The 24,233-nt window shown below is 36.4% G+C and overlaps 1 protein-coding gene across 1 annotated transcript; it reads right to left on the bottom strand.

Moving 5' to 3' along the window:
• Positions 1 to 1,407: 1,407 nt before the first annotated feature.
• LOC128990523 (myotrophin-like) lies at positions 1,408 to 22,426 on the bottom strand. The gene is made up of 4 exons (XM_054412918.1): positions 22,162 to 22,426; positions 10,271 to 10,381; positions 8,178 to 8,261; positions 1,408 to 3,205 (listed from the first exon to the last, which is right to left on the bottom strand). Exons 1-4 carry the CDS (start codon positions 22,228 to 22,230, stop codon positions 3,119 to 3,121), a joined length of 351 nt encoding a protein of 116 aa, XP_054268893.1. The 5' UTR covers positions 22,231 to 22,426; the 3' UTR covers positions 1,408 to 3,118.
• Positions 22,427 to 24,233: the final 1,807 nt, after the last annotated feature.

Below are 24,233 nucleotides of genomic sequence, written 5' to 3'. Positions count from 1 at the left end.
TTTTATAGTTCGGCCGGTTATAAAACGACCTGCGCGCTAATGCTAAACCAATGCTGGAGGAGGTCGCTTTTTAAGCGGCCGAACTATAGCGAATTTCCCATATAGTGAATAAGCTATTTTATTTATCGTACCAGCAAAAATGTCTAAAGTATACTCACATATGAGCAAAAAGTGATTTCTGTATGGCAGTCCTTCTTTGTGTTTGTTCCGTGTAAACAAAAAAACTACCTGAACCTTATTTGTAGGCTGAAATTCTTTTCAAAGGTAGATAAGTCCTGTTAACATATAATAGGTCTAACCACCGTATTTTAAACTGAATATAAATACAAGGTGAGTTTAGAATGGTGTGATGTGTGATGATCTGTGTAGCTTTGTTACCTTGGTAACAAACAGCAACCTTGACCAGCTGTTTCATTAGTCAGGATCATTTAATAAAAGCCCAACAACGAAGGTCAGCTGGGCTCAGTCACGAGTCATCAAATAGCAACTGTCATTTCTCAGGATCGAACCGGAGACCTTCTCATTACTAGGTGAGCTCCACAACCACCCAGCTATAGCGTGAGTGTAGTACCTAGTTAATATGAGGCATGTTTTTTAAGTAAGTACCGTTTTTTAATTGCTCCGTCCCAGCGCTGCAATTGGCATTTTGGACATTTGCGCCGTGTATGTGTATATATTGGCATGCCTGCACCAGAAATTCGGCAACAATCGGCCGTGTTAACATCCGGTTTTAACACTCATCATGTTTTCGCCATACACTTCCCTAATCTATCGATGAATTTCAACGGCTTTTACACCTTTAGCACTTAAAAATCTAATTACAGCACACACTTAACAGTCGGCGGCACTATTTTGAATGCTCAAAACCAGATGTAAACACGGCCGATTGTTATCAAATTTCCGGTGCAGGCTTGCCAATACATGCACATACACAGCGCAAATGTCCAAAATGCCATCACAGCGCTGGGACCTTAGTTAAAAACGGTACTTATTTAAAAAACATGCCTCGTATGTTAGATTACTTATCAAATTCCTTCACTTAAATAACATAATGCTATCCCAAACCTAAACTCCAGTCTTAGCTTATTTAGCTTGATGTAAATGTTTTATCATCTTTAACTACTTTACATGTGATTTTCACAAGTTTGTATGTTAAGGACAAATAAATTATCATTATGATTGCCTTGTTGTGAAGAAGATTCAATATTTACTTCCCAATCACCCATCTCCAACTTTTGAAGGTCGCAGAAAAGCCCCTAGCAATATTAAAACACAAATTTTCCAATAAAAATCTGTCTAGGTGTGAAATTCCAGCTAAATTGGTTGAATAGGTGTTGGACGATGAAAGCAGAGACAGACTGGTAGATATATTAAAACATAAGTAATAGGGTATGAAAAATTCATCAGTGGTAGTAGAAAATATCACGGTTTATTTAAACTATTTTTAAGAGTTAACAAGATGTGATATAAAATTAAAATTTCTAAGCTACGAAAAAGAACATTATATTGACAAAGGTACAATTAATTTACATTTGTCAGAAACAATCAACATAAAAGAAAGCGTACATTTTCTTTGGTAGCTTCTTGACCAAAATATATATGACTAAGGTTTTTAAGAGTCTTTGTCGTCCTTTTAGAAATCGTCTTCATTGATTTCTTGTTAGAAAAGTTATTCACCCATAAAATCTAAAATAAAAACTTATTTATGTCATAGGCAAAGAACGCTCCAAGAATAAAATTGAGTAAAAAGTTCAATGTACTTGGACAAAAACTGCTACTTTAGTTGTTTTAGTTGAAATAAAATACAATTTTGTAATAGTTTCAAAAGTTAAAAAAAAAACATCAAAGTATAGGCTATCTTTTTTCAAGTTAAAAGGAATTAGTCCTAAATACAATTATATATTTTAATACGGGACTAGAATACTTTGATGCCATAAAGTTAACATTGATTTTATAGAACAATGTCCACTGGAGATTATGACTGTTAATAATACTTCAGTTTTGTAAAAAGAAAAATATAAAACTACAAAATAGAATAATTGTAATGTACTACACACCAATTTTTCCTGAACAGCACTGATAATTCATAGTTATGTTTTGAGTAGTTTTAAGATATAAAAAAACATCTCTCAGTCAAACTGTACTAATTTCAATATCATTGATGAAGTGATAACTCAAAATTACAACAAATATCCTACAATAAAATCTTCAGTCTTACAAAAATGCATAATAAGAGCAATAAATAGATAGGTAGCATAATTCCAAAATAAAAACGTTGATTAGAATAAAAAGTTTCCAATTTTAAATAAACTGTTAAATTGTCTACACATTAAATTGCAATCATTAAAAAAAAACTTTAGCCACCACCATCAATAAGATTGAAGAAATTATGTAAAGAACAAATGTATTATAAAAAAACATGATTTACTATCATCCTGGTGTACACATTGTAATAAGACAACGATAAACTAGCATAACTACGAATAATTAATTGACTTCATAAGCAAAGTTAAATCATACAATACATCATAATAAATTACTAACACCTAGTATCTCAACATTTCTCTGGGAGTACAATCCACCCAAATAACACAAGACATACTCAAATAAAATAGTCTCAATTTCATTAAGTATATCACAATTTCGGTAAATTTGATAGTAACAGATTAGGAATCATCACGCTTGAAGGTGACTATGCATTAACTACTAAATTTCCAAAAAACATGTTTCTTTTGATTTTTACTAAATTACGTTTGAAAGTGTAGGAATCACCATATCTAGGAAAATATATACAAACTTTTCTAAAAACCACTCTGCTATATACAAATAAGAAAATATAAAAGCTTTGTAGATTAGACGAGTTTATTTTACGGTTATAAAAGCGCAACCGAAAAATTGTTGTAGGCCCTCTGTTCAAAAATATCACTTAAAGTAAAGTAGCTATGTATTTTTTACCAAAAGTAGAAAAGCACTTAGAGCACTTTTAAACACTCCTATTTAGTTTTAGAATGTATATTGTAAGTAAACATTTAAATACAACAATACAAAATACAACAAAAATAGTAAATTATTACAGTAGCCTAGTATAAAATAAATACTTGAAGAGGTAGATCGACATCTATTTCAGCATAGCCTTGATTTCATCTTTGTCGGCTGCATCGATGTAGCTCGTTCCATCTGGCGTTGAACCTTCTTTGGATGCTCCCTGTTAAAACAATTACATTAGAAACAGAAAATATGGAAAGCAATGGTCAAGTTTTAAGAGTCCTTGGAGCCTAGACATTCAAACTCATAAAACAATTTAAAAATACAAAGAATTTGTTTTATCTCACAGTAGCCTATACTAGATATTTAAATTACAATTACTTTGGTATTTTAAATTAGTGATGGTAGGATCTGGATATCGGACTACCGGATCCAAGCTAGAACCGGTGCCCGATCGTATAAAAAAAAATCCGGATCTTGGGCTGAATCCGGTTTTGATGGATCCGATTTTTTCAGAATTTTTTTATTACTGTAACAAAAAGCCGTCTGTGTCCATGTACAAGACTATCTCGTCTGTATCCATGTACAAGACTATCCCGTCTGTATCCATGCACAAGACTATCTGTGCCTGTGTACAAGAAGGCTATCTGTGTCTGTGTACAAGAAGAGAGTATATATCTTGAGTATGATATACTGTAGAGTCCCGCAAACTCAGCGTAATGTGGACTGAAAGGGTGCTGGGTTTGTGAAATGCGGGGTGATCGGGAACTAGGGTTAAAAATAAGAGTAATACAATTTTTTAGCTTTTTTAACCGCCTTTTTTATTTATATTAAAAGTCAGTATTAAGTCATCAGATACAGTACAACAAATCCTTGGTATGATTTGCAAATGATTTGGCTTGATCTAGATTGAGTCCACATTTAACTCGGACTCAAAAAAATCACTAATATTCTGAGCCAGGTGATGGCCGAGTTATCCAGACTGCCAGGTTATCGTGTGCCGAGTTTGTGGGACTCTACTGTATCGTGGTTTTTGCATGCAGATGCAGCATCCAATTTTTTATGCCTGGATCACTTCTTGCTAATCTCTTCCTTAAATTAATTCCAGGTTCACAGTACTGATAGCCGGGTATGTGAAGTTATACAGGTAAAATACCCTGTGTCTGTGTACAAGAAGATTATCTGTGTCCATACAGGGTGAATAAAAATCCAAGACACCCCATTTAATATTGTGTAAGTTAGAACACAGTTTGGACACATATAGTCTTCTTGTACACAGACGCAGGGTATTTTTACCAGTAGAACTTCACATACTTGGTTATCAGTACTGTGGACCTGGAATGAATTTAAGGAAGAGCAAAAAGTGATCCAGGCATAAAAAATTGGATGCTGCATGCAAAAACCACGATATAGCATACTCAAGATCGAAGGATAGTAAAATATACACCGATACCCTTTTGGTGGTCATGCAAACAGCACAATGTTTCATTTTATGATTTTGAAAACTGTTAGTGTCCCCCCAAAATTAGGGATTTTGGGCTCAACTGGAGATTATTCTATATACAAGGGTGTCCATAAAAAAACGTTTCAGGACTTTGGGAGATGAATCCTCATACTAAAAGGAAGAAAAAAGTTTATGTGAAGGTATGTCCGAAAATGCGTATTTACCCAGTTATCCCCCATTTTGTTTTTTATACAAGCATATTTTTATCTGTTAAGTTTTTTATGCGATGATTATGAAATTTGGTAACCATGTTAACATACACAGGTCCAATTAGAGAAAAAATAATAAAGTTGTTCCGACTGTAAATTTCAAAATAGCGGCCGTTTGAATTGTTATAACATAAATAACTCAAGAACGGCTAATTATCTAAAAAAATTTGAAGGATACTTTTTTTAGCATTTTAAATTCCCTATCAAACGATACCAAGATCAAAAAGATCGGACAAAAGATAACTGAAATATATACGTTTTTTGTGTAAAAATAAGGCAATGTTAGTCGGGGAACCATTAATTTTACCTGGTCTTACAGCTAAAAAACGTTCTATTTCAGTTGTCTTTTATCTGATCTTTGTATCATTTGATAGGGAATTAAAAATGCTAAAAAAAGGATTCTTCACATTTTTTTGTAGAATTAGCCGTTCTTGAGTTATTTAAGTTATAACAATTCAAACGGGCGCCATTTTGAAATTTACAGTCGGGACAACTTTATTATTTTTTCTATAATAGGTCTTGTGTATGTTAACATGGTTACCAAATTTCATAATAATCGCATGAAAAACTTAAAAACAGATAAAAATATTTTAGTATAAAAAACAAAATGGGGGATAACTGGGTAAATACGCATTTTCGGACATACCTTCACATAAACTTTTTTCTTCCTTTTAGTATGAGGATTCATCTCCCAAAGTTCTGAAACGTTTTTGATGGACACACTGTAAACGATATATTATTATTAACCTTTAAACATTACCAATTTAATTTTAAACAGTATCATTTAAATTGGCATTCTGTTAATATTAAGTTTTTTTTTTCAACACACCCTTATGACATTGTGTATTTGGATCCGGATCCAAATTTTTTTAGATCCAAATGCGGATCCGGTACCAACATTTTCTTGGATCCGTCCATCACTAAACAAAATATTTTGAGATGGTAAATAACTCTTCAGCGGCTGTTGCTGGCTTCTGCTATGTACTATGAAAAGAAAGTTGTTTTATGTTTTAATACATATTTTTATTCTGTACCAAATTCTTGTAAGTTAGCTTTTTCAGTGAAACAAAACAAAACGAAATTAATGTAAACAAAACAAAGTCATATGATAAATAAGAGAAATTAGGAAACAGTTAGTTGAACACAGCAGCTTCCATGAACTCTCTTGGAAATCTATTCAAAACAACAAAGACAATTCTTAATCTCATAGTATACCAGATATTTAAATTATAATGACTTTAGTGTTTGAAAAACAATTTTTGGATGATAATTAACTCTTCAGCAGCTATTTGAAATTATCGAAGACGGCCGCTAGCCTCCAATGACTCTTAAGAAACATTAATTTGACAAATTCCGTAATATGACACATATTTTGCAATCCCATTGAACTTACTCAAATACTTATTAGGATTTACTTATATTTACAAATACTAAACAATAGGAGTTAGGTTTGAAAAATTTTAACCATGTCTATATTACAGCATGATCAAGTTATGCGAACACAAATTGCCATAATAGATCCTGTTAAAACTGATTGAGTTATATTTCACTGGATACACAATGACTTCAGTTGTAGCAAGGCCTCACTAGAAAAACAGGCCATGCTGCAGTGCAGCACTATGCCACAGTGGTGGATAGTTGTACTAAAATCTTAGCGTTAAAATCTGACAAACAGCCAGCTTATATTTACCTAAAACATATGGCATATGGCAATGAATCTATCAACAAATCTATCCACTAGTGTGACGTTATGGATCCTGCAGTATGGCCTGTTTTTCTAGTGGGGCCTTGGTTGTAGTCAACTGTAGACTAGAAATAATACCCAAACCCAAAATAGTTTTATGAGACGATACTAAAAATGATTTGAACCTAATATGAAAGTAAACAGTGTTACATTGTAAAAGATACTATGGCATAAATTGTATCAAAGAAAATGTCAATACAAAATTTAAAATTACATACAATTAAAAAAGTAGACTAAAAACTGAATATACTTGTACCGGATTTGACTATTACTTGGTACTGTGGATGCAATGCTCTTGTGTTGATCAACGTCACTAGTAGCACTAGTGCGGACTATCCGCAGTACTATCCTGATAATTAGACCAATTCGTTAATTACAAGGGAAAAATGTGGTTCGGATTCCACTATAAACTTTCGGTCCCTTAGTTGCCATTGGCTGTATGGGCTATTAATTCCTTAGTTACTAACAAGACTACAAGATCTCGCCACTCATCCTTCACTCATATTTGGGTTAAAATATGCACGTTCCCATCTTAAATAATTGATTGATTTACCTACTATACATTATTTACAGCTTGCCATTTTAATCTATGGAACCTCTTTGAAAACATACTATCAATATATCAAACTAATGTTAAATCCAAGCTAAAAAATGTCCAGAATATCTTCAAGTTTGATGCTTAAGATCAACCAGTATCATTAGTTTATTCCTTTTAACAGACTAACCATTTCATTTTAAACCTGATAATGATAATGCAAACACTGACTGTATACTATGATACCAATTATTGTCCTTCAACCTCTTATCATAATTAATATTATGTTAACTCAGACTTTACTCAGATTATACTTGGTTTACTTTATTTTATAGCTCAACTTAAAATATGACATGTTATAAAACAGTGGCTACAGAAAGCCTTATGTTCCTGACTGTTGAACTTTCACTCATATTTTTTTAAGTCATATGTTTATGTTTTTATTTTTGATTATTGCCTTTGCGTTTTTCCTTGATTCAATTAAACACTAGTTTTCTCTTCTGTCTAAATTTAATTTGATATTCATGAGTTTTAGAGTCAATTCCACATTTAATATGCTCTCCCCTTTACTGACAAACATAGACTAAATCATGTTAAGTAAACTATTACTAAAAAATTCAGCATTAAATGCAGTGGGAAATGGTTTCAAACTTTATAAACAATAAGGCCTACTCTGTACAATTAATACCAATGCAATACCTAAAGACAACTCTCCATACCACCAGTTCTTGGAAAATGTGTGTGTTCCAAGAACCGTTGTTAAAAAGTCAGTACCAACAATGGATGAACCTTAAGGTGGTAGGATCTGATGAAAGCTATGCATCCAGCTGATTGTGGGCACGGCAACCACAAATCCGTCTATGGGTGCCAAGTTGCTCAATTATTTATTCAATTACATCAGTGATGTGCCTAAACAAACTCAAAACCACCTAAGGCAATAAGTAGTGTTTTGAAAACAAATGTGTTTTGTATGACAGCGGCAAAAATAATTCGTCCACTATTCATAGGGCAAAAATCAAGATGTCCATTACAAAAGGAACTAATGGACAGCTAATTTTGGATATCTCATATCATCCACTGTGACCGGCTGATGTTTTCTGAGTGACTAGGAAGCGTCCAACTAACTTCTTGCCCTAAGTTACCAGCTCGAGCTAAGCAATAATACATATTCACTTAAAAAAAAGAAAAAAAGTAGCTTACCTTTTCCAGAAGAGTTTTAACACAGCTTGTGTGACCTTCCCAAATTGCAGCCAATAGAGCACTGATGCCATGCTTATCTTTAGCCTGGAATAAATTCAACTTGTAAATAATAATACAAATTATAATCATATGAAATTGTACATGAAACTGTCTCTTATTTACAACTTTTTGCAGTAGGCCCTACACAAAAGTTAGTTCTCAGTACCTATTTATATTCTACATCCACACATACCTATTTTATTTTGTTTTCACACATTCAAATGTATTATCTAAACCTATATTTAAGAGTCGGGAAACATTTGTTATTACAACAAAGAATCTTGGCTTAACTCCAGTTGTACCTAAATTGTACAAAATCTCCTAACCTCATAACCAACAATGGTTTGTTTAGTAAAATATTTTACGCCACACAACACTATTTTGACGAACTTGGCATGCAAGGATTTAGTTCAGAAAACAGCTGGTTGCCACCAGCTTAATTAAATGGGGTTTCATTGCGTACTACTGTACTGTAATGAGTTTTACCGGACACCAATCAGCTGATTATACTGTATTTGGGTGACAATGAGTGGTTATAAACAAAAACAAAACCTCTCTTAAAGGTTATGACTAGTGATTTTTTGTCCTTTAGTTGGTGATAATATGTAAGGATTTGTACAGATTTAGTAGTATGGCGTAAACAATCGTATGTAACTTGTCCAAAATGTGTTAACTGGACTCGCATGGTAATCCCGTACTCGACTTTGTCTCGCACGGGAACGATCACACTCGTCCAGTAAACACTTATTTTCAGGACTAGTAACGTAATATACTATTACCTAACCCACCATGTTAAACTTCCCTATCCCAAGCGTGATGTATACTACTTCCTTACTTCTCGAGTGATGTAAAGTATCAAAAACTCACTCGGTGATGTAAAGAAACCCATTTCAATAACATCGAGTGCTTAACTTAAAAAAATATACCTCTATGGAGCCAACGACGTTCAACCTAGAATGAATTTTTTCTTAGTTGTTCCCACTAAAATACTAATTTTAGCCATACCAAAGGTAAAAGTTATTTTGAGTCAGTTATTCAAAATTTCAAGACACATATGGTAAATTAAAATGTAGGCTGCTTAGCACCTTCACAAGGGTCATAAACGACAGTTGACACGACACGCGTGATAATAAAGATGATATTTTCAGTAACATCAATAGTATGAGACATACAGTTAACCCGCTTTTATCTGGACCCCTTCTAACTGGACTAGACTTTCCCGAAGCGACATGTTTTTAACCGGACAATGTTTAGGAGCACATTGGTGTAACCGAACTGGATAGACAGGAAGTGGGCGGTACTGAATGACTTTTATCCTTGGAAAATTTGAGACCAGTGATCACATGTCTACAATGCTCTCCGAAATTTATGTAAAATACTTCGGGTTAGTTTTCAAGATTGTGGCCAAATATTGAACGCCTCCAGTAGGCATGGGAACATTATCATCACCTTTTGTGATCTTGGAAAAATTCTAGACAAGTGATTCCCATGGCCGGGGTTTGCGGAATTCTTCCCCCGGAAGTTTACCCTCATGGAAAACCGCCTACGTCATTTTGACGTCATGAGGGTGGGGGCTATATACGGTCGAGAAACAACCCGGGACTCAAAATGTACTACCACAGAATTTTACCCCTGGAAATCTACCCCTCATGGTCGGCTGCGCTACGTATCGGCCAAGATTCATTGTTGTAGTTGATTTTATTAGTTGTTTGATGTTAAATCAACGGCTCTTCGGTTAATCATTACCTTCTAAAATCCAGTATTAGATTAGGTTAGGTAGGTTACCAATTAATAAAATATATCTATAAAAGATATCTACCTACCCCCAGACCTGTGACGTCAAAATGACGTTGGCGTTTTTTCATGGGTAAATTTCTAGGGATAGAATTCCGGCGACCCCCGTGAATATGTTCGCTTTAACCAACTTTCCACTAAACACTCATTCATGACATTTGCATCAAAGCTTTTTGATCTCTATAAATTACAGGAGTTACATGTTAGGCATAGTGCTGAAAGAGATAGAATTTATCAATTAATTAGGCTACTAAACTTACATTTACATCTGCTCCCTTTGATATGAGATATTGAATGACGTGATCTTGTCCATAATCAGCGGCATAGTGAAGTGGAGGTCTACCATCAATTTCTTTATTCAGATCCATCTCCTAAAATTATAACCATATCTATACTATTCTACTAGTTAACGTTTGCGCACACAATGATTTCAAAAACGGCTCACTACAATTTCCTCTAAATTGTTAGGAATATCTTAGTTTCAGGCTAAAAACAATATCCATTCCAGCCACTGTTCTGGGAAAATTCTTTTTCGTTAAAAACTTGAAATTAAATTTTAATATTTATTGCTCAAAAAGAAGGCTAGGTAACCAAGACAGCTTTATGAAAATGTAAATATTGTAACTAGCTGTCACCCACGGGCTTCACCCCGTTTGACATCATAAGTAAGTATTAATAAAACTATTGATTGGTTAAGTTAACCTGAAATACACAAAATAAAGTAAAAGAAACAAATAATCACACCTGATTTTAATAAGGTAATAAATTGAAAGAATAACAAACAGATAAGTACAGCTGAGGTATTTTTAACATTTGGTACCTATATGAAAAGTTCCCTTTATAAAGGAATTACGACCTTAAAGGGCTATTTATGAAATAATGGATAATTTTGCGCAAGGTTTCTCGTCATGACGAACATTTTAAGTATATGGTTTATGGGGGTGTGACTTGTAGTTTTCTCAAAAGTTCATGGGTACTTTTGGCTTGATATATAGATATATATGTTTATAATAAATCATGTACAGTAGAGTAGCAAATTACTGAATACAGTACAGAAGAAAAGGATATTCCTGTAAATCCCATTTATCATTGATTATTTAATACACTTGGAATATTTTATTAACTTAAGCACTGGGATAATTACAACTGTTCAAAACCATAGAATATTTTACCGCAAAAGATTAGGAATAATGCTGAATCTAAGAGTAGTGAGGAAACCCCAAAAACTTTCTGTAGTTTTTGACGATGCGCCACCGGAATCCGGAATGTTCAGATGTTTGAAGATCCCACAGATTATAAAATAGAAAAGGTATGGATCATTCATAAACGTAAACAAAAACAAATGACCCGAAAATAAACATGTTTGTATTATTATTTCAATGCAACTGTCAAAAAACGTCCAAAACAGATGTAGAGATTATTAGTATTGATTCCATCCAGTGACGTCATTCTTTTTTAAACGCATAGGCCTACCGTTTCTGTTTTAATATCGGTGGACAATTCCACATTTCTCAACCAGAGAGCGTATAATATTTATAACTCGCAACAAATATTATTCCGAGTTTTATAGTGAGTTTTACTGTAGATATTTTCAATATTGATTGTTCGTATGGAAATGATTGATAATTAAATTAGGAATGAAGAGGGAACCTAGCTCCCTAAAAAAATTTGGTTTTACAACATTATTAACGTGGCAAAATTGAAAATGTAGATGATTTACACATTAACACAAAAAGGTATAGGTTAACTAGAGTTTAAAGTTAATAGTTTAGTTTTAACATGATTCTTTTATTTAGACATACATTTGAAATGTGATTCAGTATTAAAACTAACCTCTCCACTCCACACTCATAGGCCCAAATGGTCTAGACTCAAGAGCATGACATTTTTTGTCACACAAACCCTTAAATTCAGCCTTTGAAACTACATTATACAGCAGAAAACCACATCTTAACAGATTAACTATTATAACAAAGGGCTCAGCTTTAAAGAATGACAATAGGCTTACTGTAATGATACTATTATTTTTAAATGCAGATTTTTATGCTCTATTGACGTTGTGAGGTGTTTATGTCGGGTAGGGCACCTATCGTAAACTTACCTCCGATTTGCTCGGACAGCTCGAGTAGTCCAGGGTCTCGCTGACAATCCTCGTCGCTCGCTTCCCACTTCTGGATCTTCGTAGATGTTAATGTCGCGCCGATCTGCTAGTACACAAGTACACACTGTGTACCTCGGCACGTCGACGCAACGTACACGAGTTGCTATTAAGGAATACACTAACTATAGTTACTCCTATAACTTGGTGTCAGCACAGCGACGCGCTGACAAGGCCAAGTCTAAGCTAACTACTAGGGCTGATAGATAAATAGGCGACGATTTGGAAATAAAATAAATAACCAGCTCCTATGCTTAACGAAAGATCTCACTTCTCGAAATAAAACTAAAAATAATCTTCTCGGAATTAAAAGAAAATGACGCTAACTCGCGATAAGTAAATAAGGAAATAAAACAAAACGTAGAAGGCACCTAGGCCAATTCTTCTTGGCTTTAAGGAAAATAAATAAAAACTCCTGATTACAATAAAACAAAACCACTTTGGATGACTAAAAGTCGGCGTATGTGACTGCGACACTACACTCGCAGCGTCGGTCGATAAACTACGTTATTCTATAATAAACTACGATAAACGTCCTAGAATAGCCTAATAAATAACGCAATTTCCCTCGCCAAAGTGGATACGGGGATGAATACAACGTATACGCTAGCTATATACAGTGTACTTACGTAACACGACACTTCCAGATTTACATCCGGATTACTCTCGCCTTCGTCCGGATACCTTATTATTTGGTTCGCTCGCACGGCCTAAGGAGGGTTGGTTGGTGTGCGCGAACCTAACGCTCGACGCCGACTGTCCCAAGAACTGTCCAGTGTCCACTGTCCGCTGGTCTCGGCTTCTCCCCACCACGTCTACGGCAGCGCTTCAAGGTGACAGCGGCCGAGTCTCGAACTAGGAGACATGACCAGCTGCAGTGGACATGTGTGACATTGTTGTCAAGCGCGCTCAAGCCTTCGCGGCCTTTAAATAATTAAAACGAACCCCCCAATAAAATGTGACCATTACACCCCCTTTTCACTTTGGCGACAAAAAAAACAAACAAAAAAAAGGTACCTGCCTACAGGTATCTTCGCTCGTACAAACGCTTCTTCTAGTGGGCGAGGCGACAAACCATCCCCGCACCCAACGCTCGGCCCTTCTTCTCTGGCGGGGAGGACGCTCTCCTCTCACGCCTATGCAAAAGAGAAGTATCGACCTGTTTGTCAAAGTTAGATGTCAATCTACGATTTGGCTGAGTTGTATCGCACAACCTCTGGAAACCGTTCCTACGCTTGACATGGATATCACTCGGCGACGACCGATTATCCTTTCGACTTGCAACGGACATTTGGCGCTCGTTTTTAAGAGCACCCATCCTCCTTCTCTGATCGCGACTATCACTGTCCGTATCCTTCCGACCGTTCAACCGAAATAGCTTGCCGCTACGAATAATGTATTTATCGAAACTCCCGGGATTAACATTCACCTTGGTCCAAAGTTTATCGTACCATCTGTCTGTACCACCAGATCGTTTATTCAACTTTTCTGGATCACTCCCTGGTGTTTTAGCGTCCGAGTTAACGCATACTTGAAGGGGACACACCGCTGTCTCGATGGAGGTATACTCGGCGACACCTTCTGCCGGTCGCGATAACGCACCAGCCACATTGTTGGCGGTACCTGTCTGGTACTGAGCATCAACACCGTGCCGTTCGTTCACTCCATCAGCCGCGTCCGGTCTCGTATTCTCTACCTCCACGTGGTATGTCACCAAGTTCAGTCGCTCTAAGCTATCGATCCCGAGAACTATGTCACTGGTAAGCGAGGGAAGATACAGAGCATGGAACTCTTCCATTCGTCCTTTCAATAGACCTTTGAAGTGATAGGACTTGTGCGACTTCGAATAACTACCGTTGGCGAGTCTCACTACCATAGGAGTCAAAACAGACATAATTCCAGACTGTTCCAAGTGACGTGCCACCGCCGTGCCGATCAACGTGACTACGGCACCTGTATCTATTAGCGCGGCGAACTCTCGCCCTGCTATCGTCACCGATACGTGCGGTCGTCTGTCGTTAGTCTGAATCTGAGCGTTCTCGGTTTCCGGGAATTTCTTAATTTTATCTAACCAAGCGTGCCAGTCCGGGGATGTCTTCGTAGAAGGCACTACTGAGGATTCAGTCGGCCTCATTTGGTAATTTTCTCGACACCGACAATCGTGGGTTCGGATACCAACCGTTTTGCAATAAAAACACTTTAAAGTTCTCGGCATACGGCAGTCACGAAACATGTGACCTTTCTTGTCACAGTTCCAACATGTGAGATATGATTTTTCTCTCATGTTATTCGGCCATCGCGGAACTGCATTGTTTTCTCGGGGTGAACCTCCGCGCTCACGCTCCGAGTGACGTCTTGGGTTCGTAGATGACGAGGTCCTCGTAAAATTACCCGTCCGGGGGTTCGGAGAGTTCTCTCGTGACCTACGTGGTCTTGCCTCTGACCGGAAGCCTACGCGCTTCTCGGTTAATCGTCCCGTCACGCCGTTTGACGACTGACACTCGCCAATCGTCGAAACTCCGAAATTATCTCCCGATTTATTAACACGTCCTCGTCTCGGGTGATAAGCCGTTTCGGGGTCCAACGCTGCCGACGGAGGGGGAGGGGGGCGGAAAATAGATTTTTCCCTAAAATAGCTCTCAACGTGTTCCGCTTGTCTGAGCATTTCGTCGACCGAGAAAAAGTCGTGTCTCCTCATCGTCAACTTATATTCGGGTCTCATATTCGTATACAAAATATTTAATTGTTCGTGCAGACTGAGGGTTCCTTTGCGCCGCATGAGAGTCGTTAAAGCCACAACAAAGTTTCTAAAAGCTTCATTGTCACCTTGAGTCCGACGCCGAATTTCTTCATCTAGATTTCGCTGGTACCCCGGCGGTAGGAATTGTAGTTCGAAACTCGATCTAAATGACTCATAATTATGCCAGGAGGCTTTATAGTTTCGATACCACAACAGTGCATTACTATGTAGTAGTTCGGGGAGTGCTCGTATAATATCGTTCTTATTAATTTCGTAGGCCTCCATAAGCTCTTCCAGGCGTTCCAAGAAAGAAACGGGGTCTTTAGAGCCGTCAAAACGAACGTTCCACTTTCGAACTAGATTACACAACGCCGAGACGTCAACGCCAACCTTACGAATTACGTTCGAATTTTCGTGACACGAAGGCAAACCACTACTGAATCCGTGATTCACGCTTGCCTGTGTAGCAATACCTAGTTGTTCGCTCGCGAACCCACCGTACGGTCGCTGACCGGTACCGGGCACCGTAGTTCGATTAATCGAATCTGTAGAGTGGGAGGTGTCGAAAGCATAGTTAACACTTGGTCTGGTTAGTGTACTATACACTAACCCCTCGGAATTTGTAAAACGATCTGATTGTGTCATATTGACTGGATAATTACTAGCCTGATTGTTGGCCTGATTGTTATCAGCGCGCATTGTTAGGCTTGATAACGAACGACAAACGTCCTCAAAGTTGGTTCCTGGAGGCAAACCAACTATCTCCCGTACTCTGTCAAGTTCCGCACTTCGTATGTCACTGTTACCCGGTCGCGAGTCGACATATCCCGTGTCATAGCCGAGTGGAAGTGCAGTCGCACCGTCCACGCTATCATTCACGTCCTTACCGTACACTGCTCGGGGAATGCCATGTTTCCAAAATTTACAAAAAGATTTTCGAAGTTCGTCGACTGTCCCCATATTAGGCCAACCGTATCGACTCATTTCGTAACGAAGTTCATCCTTGGTTAACGTGTGAATCCACCCAATTCGCGGGTCATCCTCTGAGGGACTCTTAGACGTCAACGTACGATCAGTCGTAGTAAGTAAATTTAAAGTCGTTGGTACCATTAACTGTGACGTAGTTGTACCTACTTGAGGCTGAGTAGCCTCTGCGGTCGTAGTGGGAAAACTTAAAGTCGATGGCACAGTTGGTTGTGAAATAGTTTGTGCTACTTGAGCTTGTAAAGAACCTGCAGTCGTAGTCGTGGTTGTCGTGGTCGATTCAGTCACTGCTTTGACCGTTTTAGGCGTAGTTTTCGCGCTAACACTTGATCCTACCATTTTCGCTTTTTCTTATATTCCAAAGAAAAAACCACTACGATATCGATTTTACCGTTCGGGCGCCAATACGTGAAGCACGTATGAATATTACGATAATAACGAAACTTTCAATGTCCCTGTTCGGAGGCGCCACTTTGTGAGGTGTTTATGTCGGGTAGGGCACCTATCGTAAACTTACCTCCGATTTGCTCGGACAGCTCGAGTAGTCCAGGGTCTCGCTGACAATCCTCGTCGCTCGCTTCCCACTTCTGGATCTTCGTAGATGTTAATGTCGCGCCGATCTGCTAGTACACAAGTACACACTGTGTACCTCGGCACGTCGACGCAACGTACACGAGTTGCTATTAAGGAATACACTAACTATAGTTACTCCTATAACTTGGTGTCAGCACAGCGACGCGCTGACAAGGCCAAGTCTAAGCTAACTACTAGGGCTGATAGATAAATAGGCGACGATTTGGAAATAAAATAAATAACCAGCTCCTAGGCTTAACGAAAGATCTCACTTCTCGAAATAAAACTAAAAATAATCTTCTCGGAATTAAAAGAAAACGACGCTAACTCGCGATAAGTAAATAAGGAAATAAAACAAAACGTAGAAGGCACCTAGGCCAATTCTTCTTGGCTTTAAGGAAAATAAATAAAAACTCCTGATTACAATAAAACAAAACCACTTTGGATGACTAAAAGTCGGCGTATGTGACTGCGACACTACACTCGCAGCGTCGGTCGATAAACTACGTTATTCTATAATAAACTACGATAAACGTCCTAGAATAGCCTAATAAATAACGCAATTTCCCTCGCCAAAGTGGATACGGGGATGAATACAACGTATACGCTAGCTATATACAGTGTACTTACGTAACACGACACTTCCAGATTTACATCCGGATTACTCTCGCCTTCGTCCGGATACCTTATTATTTGGTTCGCTCGCACGGCCTAAGGAGGGTTGGTTGGTGTGCGCGAACCTAACGCTCGACGCCGACTGTCCCAAGAACTGTCCAGTGTCCACTGTCCGCTGGTCTCGGCTTCTCCCCACCACGTCTACGGCAGCGCTTCAAGGTGACAGCGGCCGAGTCTCGAACTAGGAGACATGACCAGCTGCAGTGGACATGTGTGACATTGTTGTCAAGCGCGCTCAAGCCTTCGCGGCCTTTAAATAATTAAAACGAACCCCCCAATAAAATGTGACCATTACAACGTTTGTTAGACTTTAACCCTCCCAGTGTTACTTGACGAAAATTCGACAAGCAGCACACTTTGTGTAGTGTTACTTGTCGATTTTTCGACACGCAGACATCGTTTACGGCGAAGGCTCTATGACTGACTGAATTGGATTGAACTGGATCGAGTTAGGTATCGTTCTTTCCGTAATATTCTAAGCTTTCTCCATAGGTCTGTCTCTAAGCGCTATTGTTTTTAGGTCCGAAAATATTGTAGCAGACAGCTGACGTGCGTGTATTTGTAAACAGCTAGGTTCCCCCGGACCGATGACTGATGTGTTTTATTACGTTTATCATTGTTTTAGTGTTAAAAATCAAAAGTAGTGATATACGTGGTGCATTATAAGAAGATTTAAGTGGTTTTGAAGTGCTGGTTGATGATCCTGAAGAAGTAGGTAGTGATATTGATGTAAATTATCAGCCAGATTCCTAGCTATGGTTAGGCTATGCATTCTTAGCTAAACGCTATGTACTGAAATCAGTTTTTTGCCCATAACTTATTTATTTGCAAATATACTTCCTTATATTATTATATATTTGTAATCCTCATAAAATTTAGAACAAAGTGGCTATTTTCAAATATTTATAGGCCTATAATTTATACAATTTCATTGAGCGCGAACTTATTTTTTTTTTTGAAAATTTTCGAAATTATATTTTTTTACCTAAAATTTTTTTTTTTGAAAAAATGTTCCTTATGTTTTATATATAATATTGAAGCCCATGATTTTCCAAACAAAATGGTATATAGAACATTAGAATTAACATTGTTTTAAGCTTCTCAGATCTGTTTTAATAAAACCTTGCAAATGCGCCAAAAATAGGTGGACATTAAGGCCTAAACTATGGACACTTGGAGGGTTAATGCGTTCTGAAATAATTTTATACTTAATCAAATTATTTCAAATGGCTGTTTTGCCGTTCCCAGAATTATTTGCTAAAAATTTGTTTAGATTAAAACATCGTTTTTTATTTTTTTAACCCTCAACATTTTTCCTAAGCCTTTTATAATCTGAATGAGAAATGTTTTTGAAAAGGAAGGATACAGTACCTCACAGTTCCTCTGTCTACAGTACCTAGATAGGTATATTGACGAATATTTTAGCTTTAACCTAACATAGAAAAACTGGCAAATCTGTTGCCTCTGTTTTTCTGTTGTCATTTGAAAATTTTGTAATCACAAAAGTTGTTTGACAAATCCCAAATTAACTTCTGGAAATGATTCCTTGAGTTAAGATTGCAGAATAAGTTTTTAAGTTATTCTGCTTCAAGCAATCTTCGTTAGAAACAAGTAGGCCTATAAGTTACTGAGGTGTTGAGGTGCTAGTGCTAAATTGTGTGTCTAGGCTAAGTTAAAATAACCTAGGCCTATCTAAGTTAACATAAAGGATCAGGTAAGTTTAGCTAAGTGACTATGGTGCTCATCTACAAATCTGGAGGTTTCTGGGTAGGTAATTATTCCGTATAGGTGCCTCCAAACGAATTTTTAATTTTGATATCTTACATTATAGTTTTTTACCTCCTGAATCCAAATATACCATTATTTTTCACAGCTGATGAATATTTCTCAAGATATCGCCGTGATAATATACAACATTACAATAAACAAGGTAGGATGGATGACATTTACAAGTGGAATGAAATGAAGTAAGCCAACTCAGCTGATTGTTTTCAATCATAGTCAACCAAATGGAAGTGACAACATCAGCTAACTCTGATTCTGCAATATGAAAATCACCTGATTAAGTTACACTTTTCACTTTCTAAGACCATTACCTTAAGTTAACACATTTAATAAAATTTATTATTGTTACCAGTATTTTATTCTTATTAGGTACCTAATGATTTATTGAATTATATTTCGCCGTTTGGAAATAACATAATAAAATGGTGCTAATCTAACATAACCTAACCTAACCAAACCTCTAGAATGTAAGCAAACTCCTGTTGATGTCAGAAAAGGCATGTCAGGGTTGTAGGTCTTGCTTTATGTGAATTGGTGACTGCATTAAGTCCTTTGAAGGTACCTAGGTTAGATTAGGTAAGTTAAAGTAAGCATTTTTGAAAAAGTAATTTGAAGTGTTTTTCTCAGGATTTCAATTTTACAAAAACAGTCTGCAGGCGACATAAACTAACAACTTGATACATTATAACCTAAACTTTACCTTCCTAATGTAACCTAACTTCAAAACACTTAATGCAGTCACCAATTTGCATAAAGCACGACCTACCACCCTGACATGCCTAAATAAGAACTACATGTAATCAGTGTTGGGAAGTAGCGCGCTACAAGTAGCGACGCTACAGTAGCGCGCTACTTTTTTTGTAGCGTTAGCTGTAGCTACGCTACTTTTAAGATTTTGTAGCTTTAGCTGTAGCTAGCTACATTTTTAAAGTAGTTGTAGCGGAATTTTAGCTACTTTTCTCGCTACATTAACATTGATTGAGATAGTGATTTTTATCACAACCTTACGTGAAACAACCTTTTTCAAACTGAGATTTTCAAAAAAGTTAGGCCTACTTTCTTGGCTTCATACAGCTGGTCACAGTCGTGTCATTACCTATTAAAACGTTGCGTGGACATGGAGGCTATTATCTGAGTGTTATCCACATGTTTGGCTCTCATTTCCTTCATTTGCTACTCTATGATTACTGTCAGATAAAATAAAATTGCTAGCTGCAGACGACGTTTAATTAAACGTTACCGTACCGGTGACAAGAGAAGCTATTGAATGCTTTCAAGTGATTGTCAGGGAAGGGAAATTAGTAATCAATTTAGTTTCTTTATTGTATAAATTTAGTTTAAACTTGGGTTTTAATGGAAACCAACACTAAACCTAAAAATAATGAGAAGGCTGGTCTATCAACCTTTGCTTCATCTGTTGATTGTGGTTCACCATCACAAGCCCTTCCTTGGTTAGATTACAAAGATTTTTCAAAGGTTTACTAAATGAACGAAGAGTAAATTTCCTGATGAGATTTAAGATATGCCTAGGCCTAGAATACATAATAATTGTAACAAAAAAATCTCCATATAACATGAAACTTGCATTAAAAAAGTAGCATACAGTAGTTTGCTCCTGCTAACAGCTCTTGTCAAGGACTATTCCTAGGCTATGCTATTGGATTAATACGAATATCAAGTTCAATTAATAGGAATATGTATGTTTAGTCCTTGTAAGAACAAGCCTACTATAGCCAATTTGTTGTACAAAGCCAAGTAGGCTACGCCTAAATGTTATTTTTACTTAACAATTTTCAACATGTTTAAATTAAAAGCCGATTTCAGGATAAGCTGCTGAATACTGTTTTCTGCACCAACGTTTGTTGAAGCACAATTTGACCTATGCATAATTTGACAAAGGACGATTTCTTGACATTGAAAAGTGTTATTCATAAAACAAGTAACATATTACTATGGGTAAAAGTTATAGAAATGTAGTTTTTAACATTAAAAATAAGGAAAGGCAATTAACTCCAATTTCAGTAGGCTAGGCTCTGTAACACAAAAAAGTATTTTTGAATAATCGTTTTACAGTTTTATTGTTTTAATAGTTGATAAAAGAATCTATAAATGAATGTAGATTAAAGAAATGAAATGGGCTTTTAAAATATAGTTTGTTTGTATGTTCTTTGAACTTAGGCTAAAGAAATTTACATATAACATGCTTAAAAATAATGCCATATTTAAAAACAAGCACTAAATATGATGGAACACCCAACTAACTTATTTTGGTTCTGTTGTTGTAACGTTAGGTTTACATAGTTGCAATTAATTTTACAGGAAAAGTAGCTAAAATTGTAGCTATAGCTACATTTCATTGCAGCTGTAGTTGTAGCTAGCTACTTTCTCGGAACTGTAGCTGTAGCTGTAGCTAAGCTACTTTTTTGGAAATGTAGCAGTAGTTGTAGCTAGCTACATTTTAAAAGTAGCTTCCCCAACACTGCATGTAATTACAGTTGCTTGTCGTGTGGTTGAAAACAGTCAGCTGTAGGCTTAACTTAGTTAACCCACAGTCCATTGAACTTGTAAATGTTATCCATCCTACCTTGTTTATTGTAATGTTGTTTATATTTCTACGGCGATATCTTGAGAAATATTCATCAGCGATGACATAAAATTGTATATTTGGATTCAGGAGGTAAAAAACTATAAAGTAAGATAGGCCTATCGAAATTAAAAATTTGTTTGGAGGCACCTCTATACGGAATAAATAACTTACCGGTTTCTGGTTCGTTCCTGAGAGGGGTCAGTTGCTGTGCCCAATTGCAATTTCCTATTGGGTTATAAATTAAATAGCTTAGGCCTACTGTAATTAAACTTTCTAAGAACACATAGGCCTACACCTATAATTTATTAGATAATTTCAAGTTGGATAGGCCTAGGCTACCTGCATAAAAAGCAAAAATGCCAATGGCATTTAGCTTTGTAAACACAAATGCAGTAATTAGGGACCTTATATATATTATAAAGATTTATTGAATGAATTGGATGAATAAATTAATACACCCCGTTGCCTAAAAAAAATTATAAAAATAGATATAGGCCTAGGCCCTAAGACAAAATAAGATTAAAGACAAGTTAGTCACACAACTTTGAACACAAAATCGTTCATGATTACACAAAATTGACTAAATAATATAAAACTAACGTATGACGAAACAAATAGTATAGGCTACAAATAACATTTTAATACTAACCTTACTTTCGACGAAATCTTTGACGATGTCAAGATCGCCATTTTTAATACCCCACACTAATTCACTCATTATTAAAATAGAAAATCAGAATTTTAACAAACCGATCAATTGAAGATGTACAAAGCAACGTGAATGTATCTTCTAGCTTTGTCTGGTTATATTCTCGTAAAATAGCGTTTTACAATTTAATAATGAATTGATAGATTCTAATCCTAACCACAAATGCAGCACGGTCAAGACAGATTACAGAACAGAGAACTGAGAGAACAGACAGAATGAGAATAGAAAGACAGACGCTTGGTTTACTCACTCGCTTTCTGCTAGAAATAGGCAATGGCAGAGCTTCTCTAAATATACAGTCCAAGCTGCTATATCAGGATGAAATAATTGGACCATAGATTAATATAATCTTTTGTACTAATACAATAATCTATGTCCACGGATAAATTAGCCATACCATAGAACACAGATAACAGACAATGATAAAGTGTCATCCTAACATTATGATTTACTCGGGTCGCTGTCTATCTGGACCAAATGTAGACTAATAACTCAATGTACCCGTACCGTCCACCACGCAGTCGATTTGTGGCCACACGTGTTTTTGTTAAAATGTATTTAAGTGTAGTTCTTCGTTATGTATTTATATAGACTTTCTGATTACCTTTTCGGAGTGAATTTATGTTCTTCTGGACCTGGTGACCCCATTGTCGGGTTGAAACACGGCCGCCTTTAACTCCAGGGGCCCTATTTTTGAAATGGTTGACTGTTGAGTTGAGTGTCGAGTCATTCTATTTCCAATCGTTTCGTATTTTTGAAACGATTGACGGTGGACTTGTACAACCAAAACTACTCAACACCTATCGAGCTGTTGAGTGGAGGTTGACTGCACTTTCTTCTTCCTCTCTTTCGGCCAAAATTACTCTTTTTGAGTCGACGCCATATTGTTTTGTTATTGCTTTACTTTACTAATTAATTAATTGCGATTTAGAGGTTATGTATTTGTTGTCAATGTCTTAGCACCCAATACTTTATGCGATTGTTAATTTTATTTACTGTGTCAATACTAGACTATTTAATCTATTTACTTTGTTATAAGACTATTTAATTTGTTTGAAATGCACTAGGCATACTAATTGAACTTATTAAAAGATAATTATTGTTATTAGACCTATGATTTAAGGTATTAAAGATTGTGGTAACAATATCATAGTTTGTTTCAATACCATTCACCTAATAAAGGTATCAATAAAGGTATTATAAAGGTATTATTTTATGGACTTAATAAAAACTCAATAGACATAATTGAATCATATCTGACCAACAGGAGGCAATTTGTTAGTGTAGAGGGTAAAAACTCAACATTGACAGCAATTAAAGCAGGAGTTCCGCAGGGCTCGGTCCTGGGCCCTTTTCTTTTCATTGTCGCAGTCAATGATCTTCCATGTAACATCCCTATTATTATGTAACATCCCTAAGGGGATTTTAGGAGAGTTTTGGTACAATGTACATCTTTGTGTGTACTACACAGTGGTAAAAGTCCATAAAATTCGTTAAAAATATTAATTCTATTATTTAAAAATGGCGGCCATTTTCCAAAATGGCGGCAAACTTGAAAAGTGGAAAACTGTGTATTTTATGGTCTTAATGGAATGTGGATGCAATTTTAAGACTTATTTGACTTATTTTCTCCTCGCATTTTCGCTATAACCTTACTTTTTTTGGAGTTACATAATGTAAAATGTACACCGGAAGTCATTTTTCCATAGGCTGTAACTCCTAAACGAGTGGGTTTATCGAAAAAATGTCAAAAATAAAAAAGTTTTTAAATTGCATGTTCTATCCGAAAACATGATAAAATACAGGGTGTTCCATAAGAAATTTCAAAATTGGCCGCCATTTTGGAAAATGGCGGCTGAATTTTGAAAAACTAAAATCATATTTTTAACTGTCACAAAAAATAAAGGAATGTCCCCCATTTAAAGTTTTCTCTAATTCTTACAGTTTCCGATATCCCAATGGTGGCCTCCTTGAGTTGATCACCCTGTAGATTTGCTTGTCTAATTTGTCCC

Source organism: Macrosteles quadrilineatus, unplaced genomic scaffold, assembly GCF_028750875.1.
Source record: "Macrosteles quadrilineatus isolate MER2022 unplaced genomic scaffold, UCM_ALF_1.0 Scaffold_3__2_contigs__length_128488019, whole genome shotgun sequence".
Lineage (NCBI taxonomy): Eukaryota > Metazoa > Arthropoda > Insecta > Hemiptera > Cicadellidae > Macrosteles > Macrosteles quadrilineatus.
The sequence above is the reverse complement of the archived record's forward strand: the minus strand, read 5'-3'. Positions and strand labels throughout refer to the sequence as shown.